The sequence below is a fragment of the Pundamilia nyererei genome, unplaced genomic scaffold (genome assembly GCF_000239375.1).
Source record: "Pundamilia nyererei isolate P.nyererei 1_Seehausen unplaced genomic scaffold, PunNye1.0 scaffold00106, whole genome shotgun sequence".
In the NCBI taxonomy this organism is placed as follows: Eukaryota; Metazoa; Chordata; class Actinopteri; order Cichliformes; family Cichlidae; genus Pundamilia; species Pundamilia nyererei.
The window spans coordinates 1,503,738-1,526,307 of NW_005187507.1; the positions used below are offsets into that span (position 1 = coordinate 1,503,738).

General features: G+C 39.5%; 1 protein-coding gene across 2 annotated transcripts in view; it reads right to left on the minus strand.

Annotated features, from left to right (window-relative positions):
• Window positions 1-1,778: 1,778 nt before the first annotated feature.
• Window positions 1,779-22,570, minus strand: part of pkig (protein kinase (cAMP-dependent, catalytic) inhibitor gamma) — a 25,140-nt gene continuing 4,348 nt past the window's right edge. Inside the window, exons 1-3 of one of the 2 annotated variants that reach the window (XM_005741013.2) lie at window positions 10,244-10,345; window positions 4,612-4,793; window positions 1,779-2,471 (exon numbers count right to left, since the gene is read on the minus strand). In XM_005741013.2, coding sequence (XP_005741070.1) covers window positions 2,389-2,471; window positions 4,612-4,765 — 237 coding nt within the window. In that variant the 5' untranslated portion in view covers window positions 4,766-4,793; window positions 10,244-10,345 and the 3' untranslated portion in view covers window positions 1,779-2,388. Of the gene's footprint in view, window positions 2,472-4,611; window positions 4,794-10,243; window positions 10,346-22,570 lie in introns of those variants that run through there. The other variant, XM_005741012.2, reaches the window with a different exon arrangement.

Below are 22,570 nucleotides of genomic sequence, written 5' to 3' on the forward strand. Positions count from 1 at the left end.
CACAAAATCTTCACTCAAAACCAGCCCTGGTTACCAGAATTGGCTCCCTGTGGCTTCATCTGCCTCGTAAAATGAAAATCTAATTGAAGGTGTCTGGGCTAACTCTAAAATGACAGGGAGAGGAGCTCATTCATGGTGGAGCTACTCTTTTGCATTGAACAGATCTCACTGAGGTGGTTCAGGCAGATTCAGGAAACACCAGATTGTCTCTCAGTTGGCTTAGGAAAACACTGGAAGCTGTAGGAGGAGCATATACTGCAGTGGTAGGAAGACAAGGGGACAGAATAAGATGTCTATGAAGGAATCTAAAAACAGCAGCTGTGCTGGAAGTGGTAAAGAGATGCAGAAGAAGATAACCTTGAAAGGAAGAATACCCAAATGTACACTTGGGCTTTTTGCATTTTTATGGGCCGGATCCCAGATTTCATTTTAATCATACTTAGTATTTGCATAGCTTTAATGTGTTAGTTATGGGTGCTTGTTTTGGACATAGTCAGGGTCCCCTGCTGTGTCCAAAAATATAGAATGAAACATATTGTGTTATATCAGAACTTTGGATATACAGGGTGAATCAAAAAGAATCATCCGATTTCAATGTGCTTTAATTCTGCAGCCGTTGACTCCAGACACGTTCGCAAAAGTGTGGGAGGAGTTTGACTCTCGTACGGACATACGCCGCGTGGCCCGAGTACGACACATTGATCACTTGTGAACGTTTTGTATGTAAAATTTTATATTCAGCCATATATTTTAAACTTTACTGCAAGCGTCTATGTCCATTGTTTAAACGAAAATAGCCTTTTGAAATCGGATGATTTTTTTAATACATCCTGTATTTATCATCTTGTGTTTACATCCTTTTGTTGTAAGGAGAATCAGGGAAGCATTGAATGCACAATTACACTTCTAAGTAACAGGTTTAACACATAACCAGACTGGAAAAGGAAAAATAGGGGAGGTTATTTGTAGTTCACACCTTAAACGTTCATGTTTGAAGAAAACAATGACATGAAGGATAACTGAAAGCAGTGGAGACTAAGAACTGCAAAATATAGTTCAATTTGAATATCCACTGTTCAGTTGCAGGTGAAGTATCGTAATCCAGTGTTAGAGACATGTGCTTTTTCCCTTGTATGTGCAAAACTTCAGGGCGCGTCAGGCGAACACAGCTCAATACCAAAAGTTTAGCCTTACATGTGTACACTAGGTGGCACACTTCTGTTACCTAGATAGACAACATCTCTCTTTACTCTTGTTTGATGTATGTATTTATTAAAAAAATTTAAAAAAGCACATCCATTTATAACCACATTTATGGAATTTATAAGAAAACAAAATAAAAGCTACTATAAAATGTTCCTGCTTGCCATCATTTATTTTCTGTGACAGTTTAAATCAACGGTAACTTTAAATATCTTTCAAAGGAAGCCCGATCATTAATATGAAGTAAACTCTGATCTAATCATTTATCAAAAGCCTCGTAACCCCCAAATATTGTAACTAAAGATTTCTTTATTGTATGAAGAGATAAATGGGAGTAAGGGGCCAAGCTATGTGGAAATGTAAACATTAGCTTCCTGTGGCCACTAAAACACACAAAAGCAGCGTTCAGTTTTATTTATGGTTCTGGTGCAGCTTAACCCCGAACTCATTAATCCCGGTTTGGCTGAGAGTCACCACCTTCACAACTTCTATGCCTGCTCTGGTTCAGATTTTAAGTACGGCAACCTGCAAAATATAGTTAATTATCAACGAAAACATAAAATACAAACATTGCAGTAATTCATAAGTATTTTATTACACAAAGAAAATTGCTATCACAAAGTTATCACTGAACATTTAGCAATAAATATGAATTTCCATACACGACAGTAAAATGGGGACTATGTTGGTAAATATATAAAGAAAAGACTCGACGGTGAAACTGAACACCAGGATCACAAACACACACATACATAGAAAGAAAATGACAAACAGATGATAATGAATACCCCTCCATGACAGTCCCACATTAGGCTGGAGCAACATTTCGAGTGTTGTTATGAACGAATTCTGTTTAGCTCAGTCCATCTCCGCAGACCTTAATCCAAAGTTTCTGTGCTTTCTTCTCTCGTCAGGAATATAAATAACTAACAGAGTATAAAGCAAAAGCGCAGCATCTCAGCTGTCAGTTCTACTCTGTTCTGTTCCCCGTAGTACAATCGGATTCAATAAAAAGGCGAACATTTGGAGCCCCTGAAGCTCCAAAGAGGCCGGCAGTGAGCGAAAGTGTCCTCATGTCCTCAAGAGAACCAATACCAACACTCTCCATTTCCTTACTCCATGTCTCTCTACTTTCACCTGCTTCCTCTCTACATTTCTCTGCCTCCCTTCGGTCTCTGGCTGAGCTTAGGATGGGCCTCCGCTTCCCTGGGCAGCTTGGCTATTGGAGCCCTCCGCCTCTGGGGCTGGGGAGGACCCTGGGTCTCCTCCTGCCAGGTCAGGGAGAAAAAAAAAAGAAAGTGAAAGATACTTTTAATTTAACTCCAAAAGACATACGGCAATCCAAGTAGTAAGAGAATCCTGAGGAAGGAAATACAACTTCCTTCAGCAGCCCAGTGTTAGTATGATTTGACTCTCCTCACAATATCAGCATCCTGTGGTTTGATTTATCTCGGTCATTTAATTGTCAACTTATGGGAAAATTGTCTTTGACTGAAAACAAAACCAGCAAGAACAACCGTGTAACACACAACAATGCAGTCTGGTACAACTGACATTAAGACACCTTCCTCTTAAAAAGTAGACCTTTGACTAAGACCGAAGGATGCCACAACGATGTGTCACTGTGCTGCAGTTACAATTAATTTAACACTGAGACAACGATCAAATCTCACCGAGACCATAAACTGAGTGAAATTGTGTTTCTGTGGTATATTTTGGTGCATCTAGTACAGGCGGTGTTTTGTCAAAGAGATAAGACTTTAATGTGGCTTAGATCAAAGTAATAGCCTTGCACAGATAAGCAGGAATTCTTCTCAACTAGCTTCAGGATGATGAATTGTGGTTAAACTGTTTGTTTTTTTTCAGAGTAGAAATCACAACAGTTCTTTCAGCTCCGGTCTGGCAGAAAGAAGATTTGGCAGATTAATGGTGCGATTCTGGAAGAATTTTACAGATATCTGTGAGAAACAACAACAAAACAAAGGACTTCTAGTAGTGTGAAATCTTCATGTAGCTCAGGCCTCTATAACAGTCTCACTGCTGTTCTCCAACAGACTCAAAAATAGTTTTCCTTCTCAGATTTAAAGCCATGTCTTTATTTTATTTGCCTGACTGTAATCACAGAGGGATGGAGAAAATGTGACTTTTCTTTACTTTTAGACTTTAATTCATTTAAATGATTTAAGTGGCGTCTCATCAGCATCAATTAATCTTTCTTACAGTCAACCAAATACCCAAACTGGTCTAACCACAGACCTTGTGCCTCATGCGTACTCGTTTTACACCTCTGAACATCATTTTAAAAATTCCTTTAAAATTAGTTAATAATTAAAATACAACCTCAGATGAGCAACATAAAAAACAGCATGCTGTGATTTATTAATATTAGATAACAAAAATGAAAATACAGAAGCCAACATGATGATCTTAAAGAAGCAGTTATTTCTGTGCATCAGTAAGGCCATATCCAAACACTTTGAATACGTCTATCATTCTACAAAGATTATTCAGCAGAAAAAAATCCAATATGTTGCCCAGGAGTGAATGTCCCAGTGAAATAACCCCAAGGTCAGATTGTGCAATGCTCGGAGAAATTACAAAAAACCCCAAGAATTCCATTTCAGTCATTTCAGACAGGTCTCAACGAGCCTTAAAGTTCATGACAGTACAATTAGAAATAGACTGAACAAGTATGGTTTGTTTGGCAGGGTTTGCCAGGAGAAAGTCTCTTGTCTATAAAAAGAACATGGCATCTTAGGTTTGCAAGATTGCTTCTGAACAAACCGCAAGACTTCTGGTTTGGACAGACAAGACAAAAGAAGAAAGGTTCAGCCATCGTTGGCAATCAAGTTGAAACTTGATCATGCATGCCTGCACTTGCTTCTGAAAGTGGTTCTACAGGCTATCGAATCATGAGGGACACTTACGGTAGTTCTTCATGCACAATTCTGCATTCTGGCTCAGTTTTTGTTAAAAAAAAAAAATAATGACATGGTGCAATGTGTCATATGTTACTGTTCATATGAAGTTGTATTATAATGATTTAATACCTTCTAAGGATCTATTGTTGTTTTTTTAAATATTATTATTTGGGGGGGGTTTTTGTCATTATGTTCCAAATTAAGAAACCTACATTTAATGTTGTAAAACAAATAAATAAATAGATTAATCTTGCTAAACAACTGATATCTATGTAGCGTTAACAACTGGCTAAGGCTCCACAAACAAATGAGCAATCCCAAAGTCATGTCCATCTTTTACATACAGTCTTTGGATTTTATACTGTCGGCCAGTCTAAATCTTGCCAAGCAAATTCTTTGTTTGTAATATGAAAAACTATATGCTTATTTTCTCCGATTTGCTTTCACACTGTATAACACACATTCATTCTGATGTGGCATTACTGACCTGCAGCCTTCAGGTCCATCTCTGCCATGTCTTTGGTAAGTTCACTGGTGCTGGTCGCTACTGACCCCTCTCCTGAGATGTCGGGCACTGCGTTCCTGCGGCCTGTGCGATCACAGTTGATGAAGTCTGAATACGACGTCTCCACATCCATCATCTGCCCATGACCAGCGCTCTCATTACACCTGCCAGAGGGAGGAGGGGGTGTCAGATGGCTATGGAAGTGTTGCAAGAAGCAAATAAATCACTGTGTTGTCTCCTTTCAAAGCCGTGGGTGTACTTTTTCCACTTTATCCTGTGCATTTCTACTTCGGTATAGCCAACAAGACATGTAAAATACTGGTAAGTAAGTGAAAAATCACTAAGAATAACCAAAACGGAGAAAAAAAAGCAGCTACTTAGAAACAATTCTACAGTGGAGGGATCACCAAGAGGAAATTAATAAACAGATTAATGAAGGTGTTCGTAATTGCAATTTCTATTTTGGTATACAATTAATGACACTCTTAACATCTGTGCTAATTGGTCATCCTAGTTACACTGGGGAAAGGGGTCTCACTAACAGTTGGGCCTGTCGACTAGAGTTAATTTGTCTGTCTTAAACGTACTTACAAAAGAAAAAAGAAAGAAAAGGGTGAAAGCTTGAGAGAGTGCCAGTCAATGTGGAAAACAAGGGTAAAAACCTAAACTCATTAAGAAAAAAAACCCAGCAAGGATGTGGCCAGAAAGAGTCCCAGCAAAACAAAACAAACAAAAGCAAATCAAGCTCCCATTAGCTTTTTATTCCTCTTCTGCTTCCTGTTCTCACTCCATACTTAACTAGGTCATGGACACCGCCAACCACTAAGACACTACAGAGTCAGTATTCCTCAGAGACAAGAACAATAATAATACTGCTCCAGAAAAGAAAGTAATAGAAAAGATAAGAAAGTAGTCCTCTGATGCAAACATGGGGTCACGGAAACCCAGAGACTGCCAGCAAATGCCATCACAGCTGCTGCTCTCTTACAGCTTTATTCCCTGAAGGTCCCCCCACAGGCTAGCACAGAGAGCAAAGACCTCTCTGCTCTGTATGTGCAGCATACATGACTACATCTACAGACTTTAACTCTCTGTTGAAGCATTGTTAAGTCACAACTGAACAGCTAAACAGCAAAGCCATGAATCTTTAACAGACTTGAGGGCGAGTTGAGGAATGAGAGGGGAATAAAAATGAGCTGGCAGACGCAGAAACGACACGCTGACCTGGGGCCAGTCTGTTCCCAAACTCTTTCACTCACATTCCTTTTGTATCGTTCAAAGGGTCCCGCAATTGTTTTCTTTTCTTTCACAGTGCGTGTGCACCATGCCAAAAAGGAAGCACCCAGGGTCGTTCACTGAGAGGTCAGTAGCAGCTGCAGATGTAGGCAATGCTGACTGGGAAATCTGCAGTGAAGGGCAGGCTGTAAGCCCCCGTAGGTAAGAGCAGTACCTCTGAAAATGTCACTGAGTTCTGGACTACTGGCATTTCCCTGAGTGCTTCTACCAAACACAAGAGCCACTCTGTATTCACGACAGCAGATGGTGGTGTGATCCTCTGATAGATTGTCATCTAGATAGCAGAGCTATACAGTCATTGGTGACTAAAAATCTCCGTGGGAGACCAGTGTCTCACAGGTTCATTAGTACACCTAAAGTACCACCTTTTCCTGGAGCGCGAACAATCGAGGCTTTCATTAACCACCAATTAATCTTGATATTAGCAGGAAAACATCTGTGAAATTTCTGATTTTTCTTTTCAGCAAGTTCAATCCTATACCTTTATTTCTGGATTACACTGAACAAAGACACAAAGAGATATTATACTAGTGCTAATCAATCACACACAATAGAGAAGAAAAAAAAAAAAAAAACACTGACGGGCAAAGTGGGAAACATAATCTAGTAGCAATGTAATGTTCTGATGGGAAACTTCAGGTCCAGGAATTCCCTTTAAAGTGGACTATTATGCTACTTTCTTTTCTTGGACTTTACTAAAGAAACATTGTATCTCACAATCACCTTGATGCAACACATCACCTTATCCAATGTTTGAAGCTGTTGAGGCCCATCCCCCTTCACTTTCAGGCTACTTTCTTCTGATTGGATACCCCTCACAAACAGAAGGTCTGAACAACATATGGGCGGGGTCTTTCACCTTGCTTTATCATGTTACGGCTAGCCTATAAAATAGCCTGACCTTTTTCTGTATGCGTGTTTAGGAAGGTGGTTTTAATCTTGTGGTAAATTTGTGTAAGTGACATAATATTCAAACCTATCCTGAGATTGTAGTTTATTGGGTAAAGGTGCACAACTGGGCACATGTTATACTGTGTAGTAAACACTGTTTAAAAATGAAACAATAAGTTTAATTGTTGAAATTAAATTGCTTAACAAAGTAGCAGTGTTTCCAGTTTTAAAGAGTATGAACTGAATATCTTCTTGGTTTTGAATGCTGACTGGGAAAAAAAGGAAGACAAATTACAGGGAGAGGAATTTTGAAGGAAAATTCCCACTTCCTTCAATGGAGCAAACACCATACACAATAGAGGCATAATGACAATGCAAAATGAAAACACAGGCTACAGCTCCAAAAACTATCACCAAGAGCTGTTAGTACCTAATAAAATCAAGGGACGCTAATTTACTGTAAACTCTTTATTGTTACAGCTACTTAAGAGAATGTTTGTTATTCCAATGAATATTCAAAGACGATGTGTGAAAAATATTTGCGTGCTAGCTTGTTTTGTTGTAAACTCAGGGCAAAACGGCTTGCGTGGATCTGACATAAGGTAACAAAATACTCCGAGCCAAGAAGCACTCTGTCTCATAACCACCCATCCACTTTCTTAACCGTTTATCCAGTTCAGATTCACGGGAGCCTATTCCAGCTGTCAGCTGTCTCATAACCTCCCCATAAAAATGCTAATTGTTGTTTTTATGTTTTTAAGTCAAACGTGATTAAACCAACATGCTATAATACGTCAGGAGTGATATTCTGGACTAGTGAGCAGATGCACCAAAGCAAACATGAGACAATCTAGCCTCTCATCTAATCCTCTGCAAAAAAAAAAAAAGAAAAGAAAAGCTAATAGACAAACCAGCATATCAGTTTCTTTAAATTGTAGTTGATGCTCTATGAAGACAACGATTTCACATCACATTATAAAACAATCACTCAGGCATGCTCCTAATGAGTGCAATTTCTACACAGAATGAAAGATTTTAATGGGAGATCTATCGAACAAACAGCGAACACTGACTGTGTGTTCAGTGCAGCAATGACTGAACTTGTGTGGTTTGTTATGCCTTTTTCGTCTCCACCAGCCCAGTTGTTATATGGCTTATGGAAGTCTCATTTAATTGCCATTTGTTTGTTTAATTAGTTGGCTTCCTTGCACATGTGGATCAAATCCTACCATGAGATTATTAACAGGTTTCCATGGAGGGATGACGATGATGATGGTGATGATGCCTTCTGCTCTTCAGCTGGTGTTTACACTCTTCTGTGCCCGACTGTCTGGTCTAAGCTGTGATGGAAGCAGTTTAATGGTGGTGCATCTCACTCGATACCGATATCCACACAACCAACTGCGATGATGAACTTGTTTTTGTGGCGCTGGCTCGACTGACTGAAGCAGTGGAGCTTGCGGCTGTTGTTCACATGACGCGATTTGTATAATGCAAATGGATATGGAAAGTTACTAAGGTGCAAGGTATTGTTTAAAAATAAATACATTAAAAAAAAAAAACAAGAACCTTTCTTCTAAAAGTAGTTAACTACAGGTCTTGTTTGATTGGTTGCATGCAACCAACCTACTTTAAAGGTGATGCCTTCAAAGTGCTCAATCATGACCCCAAAACTAAAGCATGTTCATCCTAAACTTATAATAAATGACAATCAGCAGCAAACCTTCATGTTTACAAAGTTGAAACTAGCAACTGTTTGGCATTTTTGCCTGATAGATGAAAAGTCCAGAAGATAAGCAGACCTGCCCCTTATATCTAGATGGCCTTTTAAAGATACACTGTACAGTACGCTTAACAAATCCACCTTCCACACAGATTTGATTCATCCCCCGCTTTCATGTGGAAATGTCAACAGTACTAAATTCCAGGAATTATGACTTATGGTGCTCTTAAAGTGCATGTCCTAGTTTGATTAAAAAGGCGCCTTTATGCGAAAACCCAGGGCAAGTACACAGAGGGAAACTCTACACTGCTGCAGCTGGAAACACTGCCACCAGACAAATGTCACAGGTGTGTGTGTGTATATACACTTGAGACAATATAACAACTCAACACTCCAAGGGAAATCGCCACATCCCAGCTCACAAGCTGAACTCCTCTCTTTCCCCTTCTTTTTCCTGCTCTGCATTGCATCTGTCAACAGTTTCTGATGTAGGCAATCACTTTCAGGGAAACATGCCAATTCAAATTCATATTCCTGCAGTATTATCCCACACACAATACACTTTAGCCTATTGTGAATGAAAGCAAAGGCTGAAGAAAACATGTACAACAGCAACATCAACTGTATACAGAGAGGGTTCTGACAGGTTTAAACATGAACTGTGACCACACTGGGTGAGGTGACATGTAACTGGAGAGGTTGGGGCATGTAGATATTAGAAACAAAAGCCTTTGAGTTCACTATGGGAATATGAGTCAGCACAGTTACTTATGCTGGGCCCATTAGAGGCAAGATCACTTCAGTCCCAGCGGAGCCTTTTAAGCCTGATTTGTGTGTAATAAGCTTGTATTATCTGCCATAACCCACACAAAGACCAACTTCTTTGCTGATTCTGACATCCATTAGGGCCATCTACCTGTCCAACTTCAACTCAGTCAACTAGTTTTTGAGCAGTCCTTGAGTAGGCAAAAACTCTCCATATCACAGTCATGTGCCTCATCTTAAAATTTCCACTGGCCTATTTCTGGTGGTTTAGAGTTAATAAAATCCAAACAAATGAATCATGTTAACAAGAATTGTTTGACTAAAAAGCTGGTTGACTGACAGAAAATGTATTTGCAATCTAGCAAGGTTTAACAGAGGAATACGTTCAACTGTTTTTGTGAGAATTTGATGCTTTTATTTTACCGTAAAACAGTAAAATTAATGTTTTGGGGTTTCGACTGCTCGCTGGACACGTCGGGGTGTACAAAGACATCAAAATGATCTTTCTGTGTGTATTTGTTTAACCCTCCAACAAACGATGATTAATCTTGAAAATAATTACCCAAACGAAAGCTACAACAGAGAACACAATAATTATTATATTAACAACACAATGCCAGTCTGAGCTTCCCAGATGCCTGCGAGAAGACTTCATTTTATCCAAAACACAACAATTTTCAGTTTACTGTGATTATAAGTAAATTAAAGAAGCCAATCCTTCTAATGTAGAAGCTGAGTCTGTTCAAACTGCTTGAAATATACAGCATTTCAATTTCTGCCAGTTTGTCACTTTTCCACATTTATAAAGAACCACAAACATCTTCTTGATTTGAATCTTTACTAGCTTGCAGTTCCACATACTAAAACTTTGTTTTATTTACGTACAAACAGTGCATTAAAACAGGTGACAGAGAATTAACGTCAAGCTGTCTCTCTTACCAAAGTAATCAGAGTTGCTTCATCTCCTCTCAGGTCCCTGCACACAGACACAAAGTATTTAAGACAAACGCTCCTGAATCGGTTCACCCTCCAGTGCAGAGCGTTGCACTCTGAGAGCACCATAACACTAGTGTGCTCAGCTCTTTGCCCTCCTGCTCGCCGCCTCTCAGCCCCCTTGAAATGTGGTCTGGGCACTGTCTATTCACATGATGTCAGCAGCTGCTTGCTTGACAACAAGCCCACTCCAAACACAAAGGAACTGTATTTCCTCATCAGGATTAGCATTGTTGTTCCTCCCTGGTCTTCCTCTCATAAATAAATAAATAAAAGCTCTGTCCATTCAACTTTGTGTGTATGTGTGCCCCATATCCTTCCTCTTCTTATAGGACCCAGGCTGGGTGGGAAGACCTAATTTCCCCTGGTGAAGTGACTATTGCAACTTGGCAACCCATTAGCTTTTGCTCTTCAGTAGCCTTTTACTTGTGCACTGGGAAAAACTTTCCCTGCTGAGGAGACAATAAGACGCTGCTGTAAAGAGGTTTTCAGCACCTCTCTCTCTCTCTCTCTCTCTCTCTCACACCGGCACTAAAATCAGAGGATTACGATTAAGTCACAGTAGAAGCCTCCATCTTCTCTGTCAGACATGCAGAATTATCACTGATAACACTGGATACTCAATGCAATTTCCCATCTCCTCTCCACTGAGCGGAGATACCGAGAACGATCACTGCCACTCTCATATAATTGCCATCCTAAATGAGCGTACTGAGCTCCCACGCCTTAAGGCATTATGAATCAGCTGAGGAACCGGAGATAAGAAGGCTGACCAAGGCTATTAGCATCAGCTACTGTGGAAGAGTCATGAGTGAACTTATGAATAAAACAAAAAGGAGCTGCATCTTCAGAAAGCTTCAGCCAAATCAAAAATCAATCTCACTCGGACAGATTATCTCAGCAGGCAAGCAGAAGAGCAGCTAAGTTGTGGTTCCCCACTTCGTAAGCCTGAGCACTTCAAAGATCAATTCCCAGCATTTGTTTCTCAAGAGAGATCAGTGCTAGAGAAAAACACACATATGAATGGCTTTGCTCCAAAATGAGTTCTCCACCATTAAAAATGACTCCAACTCCCACACTGACTACCATCATATTCCTCTAAGAAGAGCTACAAATTAAAGATTTTACTATGAAGCATTTTGCCTGTACAAAGACATGAAAAAAGGAAAAGGCGTTTTCGAAAAACGCTTCACAGCACATTGCAAGTAAGGCTGCAACTGCAGATTATTTTCTTGATTAGTCAACTTGTCTGCAGATTCCATTTTCTTCCAATTATCCGATTTAGGGTTACGTTGGGCCTGCAGGATATTACACTTGCAATTGGACAAGAGGTGCACCGTGGACAGATCAGCAGTGTATAGCAGGGCTAACAGAGACAGATGACCAGTTGTGCTCGTATTCACACCTACCTTAGAATCACCAATTCAACTATTACCCTAACATATTGATTTGTGGTATTGTATTTAAATTTAAAATCAATTAGATCAGAATTTAAATAAAATTCCCCAAGCATGTTTATTAAACTCAAATCAGCTTTAAGAGATCTTTTTAGACTCTAAAATTACAGTCTGCACATTAGAGAGGCAGTCATACAGGAAAGATTCAAAACTTGAATGAGATTTGCACAGACCAGGACTGAAAGGCTTCGTCATCACCGAGCTTCACTTAAGCATCAGTAATATTGGGGCCTGCCCAAAAGCCCAAAGGATACTAATAGATGATATCCACCCCAACCACAGTCTGTTGCCTGTCTGGATGTTTCTTTGTTTGAATGTGAAATTACGGAACTTGTCCACCATACTTAGACTATAACAACTGTATTTTTCAGGATTATCATTTAAGGAGCATTTCTCTTTGTTTTGTATCTTGGACAGGTGACATGTAGAATCTTTAAAGTAATTCTGAAAAAACAAAACACTGAAGTTGTATTATCCCAAGAGCAAAGCTCAGTCAAAACGTATGTGAATAAGAGTTGTCCGTTTGTTATGTCTTAAAAAAAAAAAAAAAAAAAAAAAAAAAAAAAAAAAACTGACTCTATTTGTTTTCAGCAGGAGTCAGATCGACCATCTCTTCCCCTGCCTGAGAAACTTCAAGCTGCACTGGCTTTCAGGGAATTAGAAGGTCAGAGTTTCAGCGAGTTACTAAACCAACACAAGTCTTGGTGGTCAGAAAAAAATCAATCCGAAACGTTACAGGCATCCTGGGTGGTTAAGTATGAGGTCTTCTTCATTTTGTTCTCCAGGATGCCAGGATCAGTGTTTCAGGTGGGCTGATGGTACGTAATGACTCAACATTCTTCCTTCTTAGTTGTTGAGGTCACAACACGCCAGCATGTCGCCACAACAGATCAGTTAGCTCAGCGATCCCCAACCTTTTTTGCGCCACAGACCGGTTTACGTCCGATAATATTTTCATGGACCGGCCTTTAAGGTGTCAGGGATAAAAACAACAAAATAAAACCAGTACTAGTACAAAAGAAAGAAGACTTATTTATAGCACATGGGAAAAGGCCCAGGGAAACAGAGTTAACGGCAAAAACGATAAAAAAAAATGACGATAAAAACCCTGAAAATCACACTCAAGCCTCAACTCTCGTGGCTCGGTACCAAACGACTCATTGACTGGTACCGGTCCGTGGCCCGGGGATTGGGGACCGCTGACTCAGCTGACTTTCCAACAAACATGGTTGACATCATATTGATTGGCCCGATATTGATGTTGTATCCACAAACACATCCAGCAAGAAATATTTCTCACAGTATTGCAATAAAGGAAACGTGTTTTTTAAATACATTTGATTAACAAGAAATTTACTAACTGAAAGGTTGTGAACAGCCACACAACATCCACCTCTCTTACACAGAGTAGTATTACAGGATTTTATAGGGTTATCTTTGTTGTTTTAATCTAAAACACTATATTCTGCCACAGGATCTTTACCCTACAATATAAAGCACCGTGAGTTGACTGTTGTGATTTGGTGCTATGTAAATAAAACTGAATTGAATTGCCTCTCTGGACACATATCTAATCAGTGTTGGTCAGTTCACTTGGTGAGATAAGAAATAGACTTCAGAGACAGAAGTCACTGTTCGAGTCTCCCTTGCAGCAGCTCTGGGTCCCATTCTGAAACGTGTATGGTTAAACCCTTTGGTTTTCTTAGAAGCCAGTGCCTCATAGTCACAGTAACATGATCGATCACTGTGTGTGTAAACAATACTTCATTTTATATAGACTAGTTGACTAAACAGAGGAATTGGGGACCTTAAAGATTAAATAGTTGAATTCTCTAAACATTAGGGAAAGGTGCTTCCATGTTTCCTTTGCTACAGGATACACTTGAGCGCCACTTGTAAGATAAGCCACAATTCAATGTGACGCACCATTTGACCATTTATGGAAATAAACCAGTGACGATTGACGCAAATCATGTAAATTACTGGTGAGTTTTGCATCTTGTTGTGCAACTTGCTAACATGTAAATACATTTTGAACTTTAACATATTTGTGTAAACCTACAGTATATGTGAACAACAATGCAGCATTGCTTCATTTTATTCTGCTTGTTATGAAGTCGTTGCCTTGTGCAAATCTCCTGATGACATTAGAAAAGTTCACTACAAATAAAAATACCGAGCTATACTGAAGTGAAGCGATGGTTCTAATGCAACTTGGATTGCATTAGTTTTGTCTTTGTTTATGAATTTTCCTCCACCTTTTGTCCTGACCTCATGCCCTTGTCTATTGACGTAAAGGACAAGTGGTTAGGAAAAGATCTGGATGGCAATGTTTTTGGCTGTTTCACTGCAACCTTTGATGCCTTCTGCCATTAGTGACTAACACAGCCTCAGGTTTCTAGTACTGAACAGAGACGAGCCCATTTGCAACCAGAAGCAAAGTTGATTCAAGGGACACAACCTGAGGACATTTATCAGAGCTCCCACTAGAGCAGGGACTTTATTTATCCTCTTTTCATACACAGTCCTCAAGTACATGTGTAAAGTGGAATTCCCTTTCAACTAGCCATTTTCAGTGTTTTCTGACCACCATTACATCATACTTCATTTCAGATTGTGCACCAAATCCTTACTAGTCCTTCACAGTGAGCACACTTTTCATCTCAGAAAAGAAATCTAAATCAGTTTCCTAAAATGCTGAGCTATTCTTTTACACATTTATTTATAACGTCATTCTGAGGTAATCACACCAAAGCCTTGCATGATTTCCACTTATTTTATCAGACATAAGCCACACTGATTACTGCTGCTCAAAAAGTAACAACTGCTGAAAAGGGAAACCCTTTATATAACGTGCTTTTGCTGTATATGTCTAATTAAGGGAGACAGATCTCCTCTAACTCGGCATTAAAATGTCAGTGTGCTCACACCAACTTAAATTGATTTTTTTTTTTAAATCTACTCAGTTATTTCATCTGCTGAGCAGATGGCAGGGCCACATAATGAACAAGACTAAAGAGACAGACAATACTTCTACTATAGACTGTGTCCTCTTCTGTTAGCACAGCTCACTTAGCAACAGCTGGGGCAATCGATACTCGTTTTAGAGGAGGGGGAGCCAGTGCATCATGATATTGCTGTGTCAAATGATACCCATCCACAAGAAAACAATGGGATCACATTTGCCTCTTTGGAGGTAAGTAAAGGTTACGTTACCAGAGATATTAAATGTACAACACAGTACTCCAAATAACCTGTAATCAATGAGTATTTCACAGGCAGTAGAGAGAAGTGTCAAGATATATGAGACAGTCTGCTGTAGCAGCATTTTCTGCCTCAGGCTATAGGGATTCCCCTGGTTTGTATTTGTGTGTGGGTGTGTGTCAATAGGATGGGTGTGACTGATTCCCATCAGCCAACCATGATTCATAGCTGAGTCAGGAGCAGGTGCTTCAACCGGACTGTAAAATGAGGCCATGATTATGGGCCCCTTTCTAAGCAAGAGGGAAAAAAATTCTCTCATCTCAGTTTCAGAGTGCTGCAGCAACTGTTCGCTTAGATTCTCATCTTTCATGAGACTGTTCACGGGCAGTGTTGTCACAAAAACGAATTTGTCAGGAGAAACCGATTTTATAATGAATGACTATCAGAAGCAAACACAGACAGCACTCTCATCTAATACAATCAAAGCAAATAAAAGAGACGACTGCTCGCTGAAATTCATCTCATCTGGACAGTTACCGTCTTGTTTACTTAACAAGACAAAATAATTCATGACTATATAAAGCAGCTCCGAGGGGGATTTGATTTGTTAAGGACTTAGTGCGGCTATACCATCTAAAAAATAGCTGAAAAGAATATTTAGTGAAAATATTGTAAAAAAAATAAAATAATAATTAATAAAAGAAAATAAAAAATTAGTATTAAAAATTGGTGTTAAATATATCATGTTCCCACACCTTGTGTATATTTCTGTTCACTGAAATGTTACATTATTGGGTTTTTGCAGTTCAGTCAACCAACCAATGAAATACATGCTGTTTATATTCCGTTACAGGGGTGGATGCTCACATTAAACATTTATAATAAGCATATTTACAAGTAAATATTGTGAGCCAAAAGCTCAGGCTTCAGACTGCTCTAAATGTTCAGTTTCAGACAGTTTTTTTTACACCCTTAGATCTGCATGATGTCATAGAAAGGAATATTCCTAATATGGTCATCTGGAGCACACAGTTTTGGCTGTAAGCACAGAAGCCCCACCTACGTGCCTGCATGTATGACAGGCAGCCAATCAGAAGAAGGTTGGCTTGAACGAAGGGGGGAAGGGAACTAAAACAGCTTTTGTGCAGTGGCTGATTTAAGGAGCTGCACAAAGGCCTGGTGTAGTAAAAAAATAAGGATTAATAGTACTATTATTAGTAGAACAGTTCCCTTTTAACATTAAGTCAGTTTGGTTGTTTGTTTTTTAAAATTTGATAATGTCAAGTCCCTCTCTTTTTAATCACTTTTTAATCTATTAAGCAAGAGGATAATAATATGACAACAAGTGATAAAATAATGAACTGCACCGTTGATTTTAATACCTTTTTCTAAAACAAATTAAATAAATAAATATAACATATTTGGACTACACGGTTACAATTGTTTATCCAAGCAGACGTTCTCATCTCCCTAAATGTGAGGATCTGACATTTTTCTCTCAATGTGCTTGGGTTCCTTGAAATTTTGGAAATATTCATTTTTACAATAATAGACGGAAAAGCTGTAAATCTGCGTGAAAAAGAAATATTTAACCAAATTTAATGCTTGCTAATGTAATGTTTGGAAATCTGAAACACTTGGGAAATCAACAAATTTCAGAAAATGAATGAGCAGCAGCTTTAATGATGATTACAGCTGTTAAATCAAGGCAAAAATCTTCGTGTCTTTCTTCTAAGATGCCAAGATTTTCTTCTTTGTTTGTATTTGACATAACTTATGAATAAATATTTTTGGTCAAAACAAATTAGATTTAGTGTGGGTGGAAGCAAAGACAGCTCTTGCTGTACGGTATGAGGAAGATTCACGTATAATCACAAAGAAGACTGAATTTGGGCCACTTCAGCTGGAGATTAATTTTGTAACTCAGTCAATTAATCAATTACTTTCTTCAGCTCCAATTAGTTCCTGTCACCCCATTACCATACGTCCTCAGGTGTGATTGAGCCTTCTATCTCTGGAATCCAGAGGGTATGCAGGGAAGCGTGGTGTTTAACTGCTGTGCAGGTCTGTGATTTTTCCTCCCACTGTCCGTTCCATCTTTTCTAATTCTGCTGCAAGGTTGCCCATTTCTATTTCTGTCCGCACATTTAACAACACGAGACCTCAACAGGAAGCAGGTGGTTTGTTTGCCTGTGTTGTTTATGCCCTCTCTTTTCCCAGACTCTTTGCACACACACTGGAGGCTGAATAAGACCCTTGAGCTAACGAGGAGGAGGAGGAGGAGGAGGTGGCGGCGGCGGTGCGGCGGAGGACGATGCAAGGACAAGTGGTAAGTGAGGGGACTGGAGAGTAGGTGGTGATGAAGGTAGGGGGGGTGAGAGGAAAATGATGAGGATGAGGTGAGAATGGAAAGCAGATGAGGACAGAAAATCCATGAGGTTATTGAAAGGGGGGAAAAAAGGGAGGATGAGAGAAGCAGAAAAGGAATGCATCCATGTTTATTGTGCTTTTAAAAATAAAGACAGAATCCCTCACAGGCTTCAATGTTTTCATTACTTTTTTTTTGAGAACTTGAGACACACAATACATCCTGCTCGTGAGCTGCACACATTTGACCAGTTTGTAGCAGAATAAATGGCTACTATACCAATATATTGGCTACTTCCTAATGCACCACCTGTTAGAGGGATTTTACCCACAACTCCCTCAACCCATTAATCCTCTCTCTTATAAAATAACAAAGACCAGAAAATGACTTACAGTCAGGCACGTCTCAGTCCCAAAGCCAGAAATGTGATTATACCAAACACAGCTGCTCTTTATGCTGCACTGGAAATAATTTGAAGAAAACGACTCGCTCCTCTCACCTGCCCCGACAGCCCTGCTGCGTCTGAGATTTGCCAAGTAATTCCACTCAGCTACATCATCACACTTTTCTCCCACAAGTCTAGGAGGATGTGGGCATCATGTGATTCGATTTGCTGAGTTGACGGAGATACAAAGGCACATATGTCACCCTCCTCGTGAGCAAACACGCCGATACAAAAAAAGGAAAGAGCAGAGGCAGTCATTGCACCTTACTCCATATCATTCATGATGGTATACAGAAAAGCTTTGGTTTTTACAGTGTGCAGAACAGTAACCACACACACACACTCGAGTGCCAAAAATTGCAGTTTTTCTAATGGCCACTTGAGGGTGGCTTCAAAATTGAGCAAAGTTTGTTAAAATTCCAAGCTTTACAACATTAAAAAGAACATTTAAAGCCTGGTACAAAAACATTTTGGCCTTTATGGATAATACAGATAGTCCAGGTGTATAGTTTTCCCCTTCACAACACTACACGGTGGGTGAATTCTTTTCCATCCATCTGGAATCTGAAGTTATTGACAGATGTCCTAACAGACGGAGATGCAGCCAATCGATGCTGCACCTGTGTTCGCTAAACTGAACTTCTCAGCAGTGTTTGTGGTGTTGGTGCCTTTTGTTGTGCTTCAGTTCTGGTAAATGAAATTCCAGTACTTTATTCGTCTGTAAAGTTTATGAATGTAATTTGCTAGTGCTAGCTTATAATTTAGCACTCCACCCCACATGGCATCCAAAAAGCAGAGTCCAGAAATCACAGGGTATGATATCATAATAACAGTTTTAACTGCATTAGATAGAGTTACATATGGGCAAGTGATATACAATACTTTAAGGAAATACAATATTTCAATATTTCAAGGAAATTTGTGATAATTATATTTACGACAATACAGAAAAAATAATACGAAAGAAGATTTTATTGGTGACAGCAGCTTGCGGGCAGCAGCATCAATTACAGCAAACAAAATTACGTGCTTTTTCCATCCTTTTCTAATGGGCGACTGTCACTGATGACAGACTTCATTTAATGTGAATCTATAGGCACAATGTGTCAGCAGTAGCAGGAGCAGCATTACACCGTTTAAGTAGTGACTTAGCATTATATACAGTGACACATCACACATCAAATAAGAACAAAACACCAAGGAGCTCCTTTTCCCCCCTCTTACAGCATTATTCACAGTAGCGGATTCAAGCAGTGTGAGAGATTGTTATGAGGCTCAGGCCAAGTCTTTTTCAGGCAATTTAGTTACAATTGCCAGTCTTTATACATAAATTTAAGTGCTTGCAATAACTAAAGTAACAACCTTCCAACTATTCAGGAGCCTCCACAATGAAAGCTACTTTCAGCTGCTATGTTATTCACAAGGGCTCGCCGTCATGGGTAGCTCCACTTGTCTGATTTAGCAGATTTTTACAATGGATGCTTTTTCTGACATAACCCCCAAAGCAATTGAACAGGCACTGAACCGGGCATCTTTTTCTTGTTAGGTATGCCACTACACTCATAAGCCTCCACTATACTGTCACATAATAAAATTAAAAGGTTCAAAATTTTGTCTTCTTAGGATATTGCATCTTGGGTTGAGTTGTTTTTGGGGGGGTTTAAACCAGTTCCTTAAAGTTCTCCTTTTCCACCATGTAATTTCAACCCACTGTTTGCTCTTCCTGGTATATGGAGTGTAACTAGAGAGTGCTCCAGCAATCCTTGGCGGAGCCATTTGTTTATTTTTGGGCCACACATGACTAGCTGCTTGTATTTCTCAGCTGCCTTAGTGGTCTGATCATCCTTTTTTTGCCTGGGTGCCGAAACAAGTTTGTTGTTTCCACCGTTAGCAGGAACAGCTTTCTTGCATTGTACTTGGTCATTATCAGAGGCTGATGCAATGGAGGCCATCGCTCTCAGAGATGCCGGGGATTGTGTCATGTGCGCAATGGGACGGTAAACCCATGACACTCTACATCATGTAAAAATATATACCAGTATTACTACAGGTGATATGATGTGGCGCAAAATATGCAGCAGTGGAACAACATCAGCTTTAAACCCCAAAACTTGCCATGGCACCATTACCATACATCAAAATATATACTTAAAAGCTTCACAAAGGAGCTTCATGTAGGTCTTTAGATTAGACTGACCAATGCAAGTATGATGCACATCTATAAAAGACAAAACCATAGTACATGCATTAAGTCACAGTGTGCGCCCAAGTGAACCAGGTGTTTGATGCCGTGGGCACTCCAGCAGGAAAAGCTTTCTCTGTGTGGACTATTCAGAGGTACAAACAAGGTGAAAGAACACATCAGCGCGTGTGTGTGTGTGTGTGTGTGTGTGTGTGTGTGTGTGTGTGTGTGTGTCTGACACGCCGCAAAGGGAGGGGGAGCCAGAGATGACGGAGTCACTTTGTGCATGATGTCTGGACTTGTTTGGATAATTAGCACACCACCTGACTGATATATTCCCAGCATTTATGGAGACAGCACAAGTGCAAGTCCAGCACAGCGTCCGCGATAAGTGTCAGTCCCTTTATTATTAATATAATTTTCTTTGCCTTATTTTAATATATATTAACCCTTAATTAACAACCGAGTTTGCATTTGCCAAATGTAGCACAATGCCTCTAAAGCACAGATTAAGGAAACAGAAAGAAGGGAACTACAGCAGGCAGCCCAGGAGGAGATCAGTAAGTATGAGAGGAACTAAAAGGTGTGCCAAATGTAACTTTACTTATTTTTTTGTACTGACCACCTGTTGCACAAAATGTCTTGCACAGTTGTCGGTAAAGGTTTGACACTAGTCAGGCCTCATATACTGCTTTTTGACAGGCCATTAATCTACGTATTAAGCAATTAATCTTATTTGGTTTTATTCTAACAAACAATGGGCAATGGGGTTCATTAATTAATGGATCACCATTTTTATTCCCTTCCACGTTTTTCCAAGTAGCCCCTTATCAACATTACTCATTGTTTCCTCTCCTCTGGGACTCGGATGAAAACCTTTACAGAAACAATAAAATATTTTAAAGCAAACAAAGCCTTAGAAATACTGACGTGGATCAAATAAAAGCATAAATCAGATAGCAAGCTTCTGACTCCCTGTCAAAATCCAAAGATCATGGTGTTCTTTTTACTTTAGGGGATTTTTGTCTTCTCGCCATTTTAACAGTTCAACAATTTCAGCACTTTATTCCGATCACATGGAATTTGAAACAGGCCACTCCATCTAAAATGATTAAAGTACATTTTCATTTTTCTATGAAGAGGGTTTCTCATCAAATCATCGTTCCACCGACCTGCTGGGCCAAAAAAAGGGACGCATCAATTTTACTTCCACATCAGTTCACGTGGATGGGAATCCATTTGCATAATAAGGTTTGATTAAAAAGTCCCCTTCCAACCAGATTAAAACTGTGTTTATTTAACACCTCAGACCTATCTGTGATGCTGCTGTGCTGTAGGCCCACATAGCTGAAGTAAGAGGGTGTAACTCAGCTTTGCTACATTAAATCAACAGGCTTAATGCTGAAAAACAGATGTGTTGTTTTAAAGGCGACCCTGCCAAACTATGTCATTAGTCTGGAAGTTGAGAGACATTAGGGAATAGCTTTGGGGCTTTTAATAGCAACAGATATGCAGTATCAAACCATTTCCTCTAGCCATGTATCAGGTAGACAGAGGCGCACAGGTGCAGCCTATCCCAGCACACTAGTTTCCAGTCTTTACAAGGCTTTGGACTCAGTTGTTGGAGTCAATTTTCAGTTGGGATGAAAAACCACAAGACACGTAAGCATTGCTTCACCAATAGCTTCTTGAGTGTGACACACTCTGACTGGATGCGGTTTGATTGCACTGTGGACAGTTTGTTTTCAGAGCTGTTACTGTACATTTCAGCAGTGACACGGTTTAACAAAACAGATCCATTGACCCTCTTTAAAAAAAAAAAAATAATGCTGCAAAATAGCTGCCAGTTGGCTCATCGAGTACTCATCATTGACATTTTTGCCCAACAGCAAAACGAGGCCATGTAAAGCTGGTGAAGCTGTTTAAGGACACAGCCTCCATCGCAGTCCAGAGACATCATCAAACGGTGGCAATGCTGTGAGAAGATTTGTACATTTGTGGTTGTGATTTCTTAAGCATCCACTTCCTGTTCTTCTGTTAGTCAGAAATGATCTGACTACATTTTTTAAGGCGCAACATGCCTTGTGACTCTATGAGGAAGTAATGTTTTATAGAAAAGGATAAAACAGATTTTAGAATAGAGCACTGCTTTTTAAATTATATTTTAATTGCCCCAAAGTGGCTGTAATTTAGATTTAAAAAAAATAATAATCAAATGGCAATGTAAAAACAATGACTATGAAGGGGGGGTGTCACTGACAGCGATTTCTGGTTCCCGCCCACGATTCTCTTTCTGGGCAACTACAGCTATTTTCAGTTAAAAAATAAAATCTCTAAAAACCTACAGTAGACCAACTGCTCATCACCAAAGAGCTGACAGATGTGTTAAGGGGCCAGCTGCTGAACATTTGTAAAGCATTTCGCTGAAGTACCAGAGATTTCCCTCAGGAGTTGACTGAAACCAAATTCAATGAGCAAAAATGTTAATATTTAAATTACTGTACAAGCAGGAGGCACCTAATGAATAATTATGAAGCTCTTAAAGTATCAGACAGATAAATAAGGAACTTTTTGACAGCTAGGTTTCAAACAGTTCCTTTGTACAAACTGAAAGTCT